This window comes from Rhopilema esculentum, unplaced genomic scaffold, assembly GCF_057945365.1.
Source record: "Rhopilema esculentum isolate cy_ngs unplaced genomic scaffold, ASM5794536v1 HiC_scaffold_31, whole genome shotgun sequence".
Lineage (NCBI taxonomy): Eukaryota > Metazoa > Cnidaria > Scyphozoa > Rhizostomeae > Rhizostomatidae > Rhopilema > Rhopilema esculentum.
Window position 1 is genome coordinate 467,979 of NW_028300842.1, and position 10,377 is coordinate 478,355.

Consider the following 10,377-nt stretch of genomic DNA (forward strand, 5'->3'; position numbering starts at 1 on the left):
AAAATCGGTGATGAGCAAATTTTGGAACTGATTTCGGAAAATGATGACAAAGATGAATTAAGTCGATGTATGGCAGCGTTTCCTCCACAAAGTTCAACAAGGTTCGTGCAAAACTGCCCAAATTAGAGTTGAAGAAGTTCTCTGGGCGCCCAATTGACTGGCCCGGATTATTTACCAACATTATTTTTTGCGCTTGTCGTGTGCCCAATGGGCCTAACCGAGCTGGCCTAGTAAATTTTCCGTTCACTTCATATAATGTTTCCAAACGTCGATGGGTGAGTAAGCAACGTTTGTTTTCTATTTGTTCTTTAAATTATTGATTAAATTGTATATCTCTGCTAACACCAGGTGTAAATGCCAAAAATGCAATGATTCGGTCCTAAATGGTGCTAGAGAATACCGATGTTGCTCAGAGGTCAATGGCGCTGTTGATAAATTGGCAACTGATGGCAGCATTGAGAGGATAAAATGCATAACAGAGCACAAGGATTATAAAAAATTGACAGAGACAGTGGTGCTTTCTCACGTGGGTACACTGCTAAAGGACAAAAATGGCAGAGTCTCCAAGCAACGGGCCGGTCATCCAAAAAACAAGTAAGTAAATCGACAAATAATTTTCGTCCCAGTTCACAGAATATGGTCATATAAACTTAGCTGGAATTCACTAAGATTAACACATAGGGGACAAAAACTGAAATAGGAACATTTTTCATTTTTTAAATTCAAATATGAATCAGAAGCATTGTAATCTGTTGCCTTAGGTCAAGACCTAAACATAAACATTCAACACAGTGTCAATTTGGCCCTACAAGAGGCTACCTTAGGCAGTTAGCAGTTGTTTGGAATTGTTGTCACCCTAATTATCTTTCCAGATGCTTTAAATGGAGACAAATGAAATTATCTGTTATAAGGGGGTGGGGGATGCCCAATTCTGTTAACTAGCATACAAATATTTCTTAATGACCATTAACATCTTTAAATCTAAAAAAGTTAAACAAACAGTTTGCAGTGCCTTATCTTGAAGCTGGAAGCCCAAATGGGACTCAAATGTAACAAAAACTAGAAAGTAATGTTGACAATAGTGATGTACTGTATGTAAACATGTGGTAGATTGATTGCCTACATCCAACATTTATTCATGTTTGTTGGGCAATACCCTTATAATTAAAAATCATGGGCAACTTCATCTTATATGCTTCTTTTATTTATTTATTTTAGAGCTTTTGCTAATAGATGGGTGATACGCTACATTTTTGGTTTTCTTGGATGGGACAACACGAGGCCACTGCCTGCCTGTGCATACCATCATATCAGAATAAAAATAAAAAATAAAAATAAGGGGGCATATAAGGCACCTTAGAGTAACTACTCTAATTAATCCTCATTAATCTCTGTAGTGTTGCAATGTCCTCTTGGATGACCTTTCATTGACATTTACGGCACTGTCTTCCTTTTCTGGCCTGGGTTTTAGCAGCAGCAACAGCTAGAGACTTTTCCAAATTTGTCTCTTTGTGAACTATGAAGAATTGGCAAAGTGCATCAAATTGTCAAGGCCCTTACAAAAATATTTTTAAATTGGCTCTATAAACAAAAAACATCTTGATCTACAAAAAATATTTGCTTTCAAGATTGTGTTGTTTTTAAACAAGTAAATAGATTTTGTCACACAGGATATACCAACCATCTTTTTGGCATTTAAGTTGAATTTTATCAAAATTCTGGCATACCTTCTTTAGTATTTATAAACATTATTATGTTGTTCACTTTAGAAAATCAAATCAATTAATCTTACTCCACTTACTTTGTGGATACAGTTGGGTAGTAGTTGTCCGTCTTTGCATTTGTTGCTCCATTGCATCTCTTTTGGACAGTCTTCCCCCAAACTGTGTGGTCAATGGCTGGGGCTGATGATCGAGGTATGAAGCAAGAGCTTCACTTTTGTCCTTTTCACTGGTCGAAAACATCACATCTTTGATTTCTCCAACATAAACTACCATAAAGACAAATTATTATAACTTTGTTACTGAATAGACATACTCCTCGTGGTCAAAGAATCTTTGCTATGTTAATTCTACAATTCAGTGACAATATCTTTTTCAAAGACACCTTTATAATTACTATAATTACCATATGTTGGAGGAACTGCAATTTCTTGAACTAATTCTTCACCAAATTTATATTTTGGATATGTTACACTTGTATATGTTGCTCCATCTTTGTTTTTTTTTCTCACGGCGAAGGTTCTCGTTGAAATAGAGTATTGCCAAAATATGCCTCCTTGAACAAAAGATAAATCATGTGATAGATAAAGGATGATAAAGGATGATAAGTTTCACTACAATGCAATATGCCCTTACATAAACAATTGATAAATTCAGGAACTTTGGGATACAAAAAAACTACATAATGAATCATCTTGTATATACCCAAAGTTAATTTGATCTGATTTCCTAAGTATGCCTAAGTATGCTATGCCAAGCAATTTGTTGTGCTACTTACCTACAGAAAGTACCAAGCCATGAGATGCATTAGTCATTTTGGGATGTCAATGATTTAAGTTGAGTGAAAGCTCTCCAAACAACTTGTTTGAGCATCTGACAAGGCCATCTTTATATCGTTTAATAGATTTGCATTCATAAGTATGGTGTTTAACCTTTCATGTGCTGCAGATCCTTTAGAATGATAATAACTGGGTATTACAATTTATTTACTAATTGAATTTGCATAATTTACAAAATGTGCCTTTAGGACAAGAAGATACGACAGCAACAAGTGAATACAGTATAATAACATTCATTCATTATTATGTTCCAACCTTTACAATCAATCAAATTTGAAACAGGGGGACAAATGAAACTATATTGGGAATAAGGAAAATGTTGAAATCTTCCCAGAACCCTGAATATAACCTTAGTGGGAAAAAGAAAAATCTCAATATATAATGGTTGAGATCGCACCCCAGTTTATGACAGCAAAAGCACCAATCATGTTCACCATAATATACATTTGTGTGAATGTGAATATAAAGAATAAGCATAATATATAAGCTTCAGAGGGTATCGATACTGCAAGGGTATCTGTCTTGAGCCACTCTCGTCGCTGGAGTTGACCATGAGTGCATTTGTCAAAAAGCTGATCGGGGTGGTCAGTATGTTTATTTGAAATGTGTCGCATCAATGACTTCCATTTGGCAATAATCATTTCTCCAAAGTGCGCTGTGTCTTTGTTCACACAGCGCACCAGTATAGATGACTCCGTATACCTTTCAGGCAACCCTGAAGTTTTTCATTTCCTTTCTCCTTAATGGCTTGTAGAACCTTTTTTTAAACTCCTTTGACCATATTCCAGAGATCGTGGAAATGCTTTGTGCCTGTTTCTCTCTAATCCACTTTGCAATGCCTCTGGGCCGGTCACTTACAAAATTTGAGACACGCAAACCACAATCATTGAGATACTGAAAGCACAATTTAGCAGCACTCAGTTCGATGGCATTACTGCTTCCAGCTTGATTTGACTGCAAATAAAAGGAAAATTCTGTAAATTAAAATAAATTTCTGGAAATACAGATACAGAAATGTATATAATATTTAATGTTAATAAAATATTTGCACCCATGTCAGCTGCAACTTCATCGTCAGTACTTTCATCTTGTTGCTCCATTTTGTCAAGTGTCGTTCGTAAAATCTGGTGGATTGAAGACAATAAAGTGTGTTGCTTTTTGAGAAAATAAAGGCTATTCTTCTTTCTAAATCTGACACACATATAATATCAACTAGGCTTCTGCCTAATTATAATCACCCTTTTCTATTTGACAATTCACGTATTCTGATCAAATATTTTATTTTATTATTTACGTAATTTTATTTCAGTTTTAGAGAAAGATAAAGTTTTGACCCTATTCTACAGAAGTAAGGACCTAATTTTATAGCATGAGTGATTTGTTTTAGGCCCTACCTGCTTTCGTTCTGGGAAGGTTGTGCCACTATCAACTCTCTTGTTGGCTATATCAATGCTTGGAACAGCGACTGCCTCTAGTTTTGTTTCTTATTCCGAGCTCTTTGGCTAAACCCCTTCTCATCGTGTAACAAGTGTCTTCGAAATGAATTGAACACAAGGCAGAGTATTTTGATGGTTTGAAACTGTGTCTGTGCCGGCAAACAAATCTCATCCATTGCTGATGTCTTGTTCTGTCTACAGTTCTATCGGGAAAATAATGGAGCGCGATACCCTCTGTAAACTGTGTATTCTTGCAACTGGCCCTATCAAATGTTCCAGCAATGCAGGTTCGACCATAACCTGAAGAGTGCATCGAATTTGTCATGCTACTTCTACTACTATAGCCATGAATGAATGCGTGACTTATTCATTCATATATCATGACTCATCACTGTGACATCACAAGAGGACTTCCGATTTTGCAATGAATATGCGTAATGTGTCGTTTTTCACACGCAATAAAAAAAATTGACAAGGAAATTCTGTTTTTTTTTTATTTAGAGCAAGAACCTTCAATCTATGAGAGTAGCTAATATAAAAGCTATCGAAAATTTGGTTTAATAAGCCCTTTAAGTTCAAACCTCCTGGTTTGGCAGAGCAACGTAGTTCTTAACAGCAATGTAGACGTTTCTTCTGGTATCAGACCATTATCAAAACCATCGGAAGTCAAATCATTGTCAGTGAGATCGCCAAAATTGTCAAAATCGGTGGGTGGCTTGATTGGACGATAATTCGGATCGTAATATGGCTTTAGTCTATTTGCATGAACTGGAACAGATACTGGACGGTTATCTAGAGTTTGAAAACGAAGGTGAACTGGAGAAACCTTTGCGACAATACGGTACGCACCGTGATAATTATGCAATAATTTTTTTGATACTTGCTTTTCGGTGTAAACACCTCTACTTTGTCTCAGATATCGTAAACAACTGGTTGACAATTTCGATTGTAATATTCTTTCATTTTCTGTTGACCCAACTGCGTTTTAGAAGAAACCATACACTGTGCATTCTCCAAATTTGTAAGTATGCCTCCACTATCCACAGCGACAGATGATGAAAGATGAGCGGATGACAATAACAATGCAGCATCTACAGGCAAATGAAGCTCACAACTGGAAGTAGAAGGGTGACTCACCAGTAGAAGCAGGAGGCGAAACACATGCAAACAGAATCATGAGGATGTGATTATTAGCAACGAAGGCCCAATTCCATCATGAAAACAAAATTATAAATTGTTTAAAACAAATAAAAAACACTGTCTCACCTGCTTGACTTGAGGCTTGATATTGCAGTGGCTGAAAATTCTCATAAAACTCGCATTTCCAGCTTAGAATCCTTATAAAACTCAACAAAATCTGTCACTGAACCCTATTGTTGTCAAAGAACAAAAATCAGATTCCTATCCTAGTGGCTTGACAGCTGGAATCAAGCTACTGCTGCAAATGGCTGGACCCATGATGAGGAACAGGTAATGCTTCTACTTTATCTTTTGGGTTGAGAAAGTCAATTTTATCGTATTTTGTCGCTTGAATAAAGAATGATGCTAATCTTTTAAAGAAGGAAATTGAGGGTCATTCACCTTTGCAAAGGCTACAATAAAGAAATCTGGTGGGTGAAAGATACAAAAAATCTCACGAATCCGTGGCAGATTTTTATGAAGATATCTGTAATTTAGTGCAATGGGGATGGAGCACAAAATCTCTCGAATTCTTAAGGGAAAAGTCTCTCGAATATTTTGTCAAAGGTTTAAAGCCAACTTTCGAAACAATGTGTGAATGAAGAAAGGGTCACTGTAGCAGGCTGCTCGATGGGCTCCAAGGAGTTCTTGTGGCGAAAAGTCTATAAAAATGTAGCAAATAAGAAACACTGCAATACGCCGAGAATACACAACAATAAATACACATAAATCAGTAAAGGCTAATATTTCGCCCTGGCATACGGAGCTTCTTGATATGGGATATCAGAAAGCTCACACATAATTGCGTAAAAGGGCAAAAGCAAAGTTCTTGCCATCGATTCAAAAAATGCTGAAGAACCCTGCTCCACTAACAGTGACTTTTCAGAGTTGCTAGAAGGCATGAGAAGAATAATGCAAGACCAACAATGCATAATTGCTCTTCAGCTCAGAATACTGCAAGACTCCCCAGAATCCGGGCTCAGAATCTTGGCCCAAAATTACTGGTACATGGGAAGAAAATTCTCAGCCCTCAAAATTTCGTAGAAATAACATTCAGTGCTGGAACTGTGGAAAATGGGGACATTTTCAAAACAAATGCAGTCAGCCCTGAGTACCTAAGAATTCAGATGCTAGTCACGATCAACTAGATATGGGAGCCAATTTGGAACAAACAGAAGCGAAAGTAATAAACATTATTTCCAATAGATGCTCAGTCAAGCAACAAGGTTATGTTGCTGGCTTTGTAAATAATATTAGTGCTCTTTTGTTGATTGACAATGGTGAAGATATTTTATTAATGTCAAGACAATCTACAATGAAATTGCAAAAAAGTCTATTTTGATTTATGATAATGTTGATTTGTTTGCTGCTACTGGGACGCCTTTATCGAGTTGGGTAAGCAGAATTTTCTATTCAATTTAACGATCATGTTTTCAAACACAGTGTTTGACTCTGCAAAGACTCTTTGTTGCTAACAAAGCTGCCATTGATTTTGGAATATTGTCAATAACTATACCAGATCTTGTTGTTAAGGTTTTTTTGCCCAAATAAGAGTTTATCGATTCTACTGTATCTGACGTTCCAATTTCAGTGAAGGCAACTGTAGCCATTCAAACTAAACTACTTGATATTATTGAAAATAATGACTTATTTGTTGAAGGTGGGTTTGCTAAGGACAATAAACTGTTTATTGCGCGAGTTTTAACTAAAGTTAGGTCACGTAATGACAAAGTAATGCTGCAAGTAACAAACTTAACAGACTATCCTGTATTTTTACCAAAAAATAAGGAAATCGTGGAAGTTGTCTCATTTATCGAAGAAAAAGTGCCTCGTGTAGATGATGCTCCAACAGAGCCAACATTTTCGAAATCAGCACCCTCGAATTGACCAAAAGCACTTGGTCCCATAAATTTCGCCTTCGGGGGACCATTCCCCTATTCTCCACCTGGTCTAAACTAGAGGAAACTGTGGCTTTGAAAGGACCAAGAAGGCAGAAGAAACGTTTGATCAACTAAAACATCTCCTAACTTGGTGTCCATTCTAGGATGCCCCGATCATCAAAGCCATTTCATTTTGCAAACAGAAGCAAGTAATTGATTTTGCTGATTTTCTTCACAATAATTAATTTCTTGCTAATGTACTGAAAATAAACCCATTCTGTTGTAACATATTTTCCAGGATTTTCCAAAAACGAATTTAGAAACTCGAGAAATATTTACCATGAAAATGAAAACATTCATAAATAAGTAAATTCTTTAAACCATTAGAAGACCAAATCTAGCTCAAACATTTATTTTGAGTTTTAGCCTAAAAAAGTTTCTTATTCCGTAGCAGGCTACATTCTGCAGTCTAGTGGCCATAGAGTATCTTGATGTAATTTCGAAAATGAAAATATGTCAGTTCTTATCATAAAAAAATTGTTCATAAGAAAGTATTACTCAGCTCATGAAAAGTTCAAAGAAGTTCTAAGCACGTTTTTTAACTCTGAAAAAGTTTTTTAAATCATTCTGTGACAAATGCCTCACAGATATGCTAATTTGCAACAGAAATTGGGCTATAAAAATGCCAACATTTTCAAGAAATTGTGCCTAATCGACTGATTTTAAACTTTCTTACAACAAATATTTATTTCATCTTATTCATCACCAAATTTTATATCATATAATAATTGTTGAATTTTAACTTTTGTTGATCTCAATTTTTTTCTTATCAAAATCTTTTGAAACAGGTATCAAACTCGTGCAAAATTTAGTTGCTTCATCCTCTTCAGCCTCCCTATCTTTGTCAACCATTTTTATCATTCTTTCATCCGATTGCTGCATGTGTTGAAGAAATGGGTCTTTCCTGTTAGGGGGTGCACTTTGTTAGGGGGTGTCTTTCCTTTTCAATCGCTTTTGGGGTTTGTCTTGAATTAAAGGCTTTCAATACGTGGGTGTTGATGGAATTGATGAACTCCCAGGTATTGATAAAGGTGAATTGGAAGAAACTTGAACGAATGCAAATGATGGTGTGGCAGAAGTTCAAATAGATGGGAAGGGTCATTTGAACTGACCTTCCAAAATACTTGTTTCTGACAATTGACTGTATGCTCCACATGAAATGTCCACATTGCTGTGATTAGGCAAAATTGAAGCTTTCTTGTGAAGAAAGCGCATGACTTCAAAATATTTGCATACAAGGAGAAATGCTGCAGCAGCTTTTGGTCTTCTCTTGTCAAACCTTTTTTTAAGGGAATCTTTCAAATTTTTAAATGTTTTCTGCAAGAATGGAACTAAAAAATAAAAACAGAAAAATAATGATATTTTGAACACATCTTTTGTTTATGTTTTGGGACCTTTCATTCTGTTTATGTTCATGTATTTTTTTCAGTTCAGTTTAGGGACCTTTTATTTTTAAGTCCCATAGGGACCAGAGGAATTTTTTTTGAAAAACAATCTTTATATGACAACCCCCTTTTTATTCATATGAGAATAAAGTGAACCATCCCAAGGTAAAAGTATTGAGACCAGTGGCGTAACAGAGACACTTGGGGCCCTTAGGAATTTACTAAGATGGGGCCCTTATATAGGGACTGTGAAGTAAAGTGAGCTCTACGGGGCAAAGGGGTTCGGGGTAATGGGAAAATGTTTAAAATCGTGCCCTTTAGAACCTCGAAAAATGCATGTGATGTGGTAAAGAAAATGTTTACATATGAAAAAACCAACAGTAAATTAGGTGTTCTTGCTCACAACGTGAGCTTTTCTACGTTCATTAACGTTGGCAAAATCCTTTATAAGCTTTGTTTTGTTAATTTTCTTTGCTTCCTTGTTCTCAATTGACAAAGTTGCTAGGTCGTCCTGTCTCTCCTGCGACATTGTAGATCTTAGATATGTCTTTATCAGTTTCAACTTTGAAAATGACCTTTCTGTCGATGCAACAGTTACTGGCAAAGTGACGAAAAGTGTTAATAGCTTGTACATTTCTGGAAAGGATGAACTAATACGGCTCTGAAGCACGAGATTATTAACTTCTACAACAGTTTTCTTGACTGCAATCTCCTTTCTGAATTCGGTTGCAAATTATCTCATCTCAGAATCTAATTCATCTGTAAAGTCATTTGGATATTTCTCTCGAATTACTCTTATTGCATTTTCAAGCATGTCAGGACTCAGTGTTGCCAGGTTGTTGGGGTAGAGACAGCTGAATAAAGACGTCACCATTGCTTGTCCTTGAACCTTTCTGTCAGTTGCATCAATGCTGTATCAACAGTCTTGTAGAAAACGTTTATCTTAAAACTTTGCTCAGGATCCATCAGTCTTCCATCTACAACAAGTTCATCTGATTCATATCTTGCCTTCCGACCCCTCTTTTGTTGAATTTCTAGCGATCCATCCCAAGATTTTGCAAGTACTGTGGCAGTCAGCATTATAGACTGCCATGATTCTCGAAGATATTGGAGCTCCGAGAGTGCAATATTAAGGTGTCTAGAGACAACTGACAAGTCCATCCTAGGGGACTGAAGCTCCTTTGATACGGCATTGACTGATCTCAGTATTCTCTCCCAGAATACAAGGAAAATAATAAATTCCAGTTTGTCAATTTTTTTCTTTAGACTCTTTGCGTTGTCACGCTCATTCTTGTTGTTTGATATTAAGATGGCGCGCGTCAGAAGCCTCATTATCTGGGGATACTTGTCACGCACAGCTCACACTGCATCAATGTGAGAGCTCCAACGTGTCGTACATAACTTTTTTATTGTCAGTGATCCTTTCCCAGCTTCGATTCCAAGATCTCTCCATCTATTCAAGGAAGAGCCAAAAAAACTGAAGATATCTCGAAGGGTCGCAAAAAAGTTTTCACTCATAACGTGTGATTGCCCACCTAATAACAACGGTTAATTGGTCGACTCTGGTAATATCACATGTGGAATCCAAGATTATACTCCAGAATTGTGCGGAAATAATATTTTCTACCAAAGTCGAGGATACAATATTTGCAAGCAAGTGAATCAGCTTACTTTGGATCTTAGCGCTAAGGTATTTTGTTGCTCTACCTGGAAGAGATATAACTTCTGCTAGAAATTCATCATATCAGGCCATAAGAGAGACCAATGCCAAGAAGTTCCCACCCTCACACACATTATCTTGAACCTGCTCTTTGTGCCCTCTGAATGCCAAGGTCAAAGTTGTCATTGTCAGTATAATTGAAACAAGCCATTGAAGA

General features: G+C 36.5%; 2 protein-coding genes across 2 annotated transcripts; both read right to left on the minus strand.

Annotated features, from left to right (window-relative positions):
* Positions 1–1,382: 1,382 nt before the first annotated feature.
* Positions 1,383–2,630, minus strand: LOC135689314 (uncharacterized). Its single transcript, XM_089115473.1, has 4 exons — positions 2,500–2,630; positions 2,128–2,277; positions 1,802–1,990; positions 1,383–1,516 (listed from the first exon to the last, which is right to left on the minus strand). Exons 1-4 carry the CDS (start codon positions 2,534–2,536, stop codon positions 1,425–1,427), a joined length of 468 nt encoding a protein of 155 aa, XP_088971599.1. The 5' UTR covers positions 2,537–2,630; the 3' UTR covers positions 1,383–1,424.
* A 6,737-nt stretch (positions 2,631–9,367) lies between these two features.
* LOC148957385 (zinc finger MYM-type protein 1-like) lies at positions 9,368–9,832 on the minus strand. Its single transcript, XM_089115443.1, has one exon. The coding sequence runs from the start codon at positions 9,830–9,832 to the stop codon at positions 9,368–9,370; it is 465 nt and encodes a 154-aa protein (XP_088971569.1).
* Positions 9,833–10,377: the final 545 nt, after the last annotated feature.

Excerpts from the sequence above, each read along its gene's own strand:
- LOC135689314 (XM_089115473.1), bottom strand. The coding sequence starts at position 2,536 with ATGACTAATGCATCTCATGGCTTGGTACTTTCTGTAG. Across the intron at positions 1,991-2,127 it reads TGCAGTTCCTCCAACATATG|TTTATGTTGGAGAAATCAAA; the intron begins GTAATTATAGTA and ends TCTTTATGGTAG. Across the intron at positions 1,517-1,801 it reads TACCCAACTGTATCCACAAA|TTCACAAAGAGACAAATTTG; the intron begins GTAAGTGGAGTA and ends AATTCTTCATAG.
- LOC148957385 (XM_089115443.1), bottom strand. The coding sequence starts at position 9,832 with ATGAGGCTTCTGACGCGCGCCATCTTAATATCAAACAACAAGAATGAG.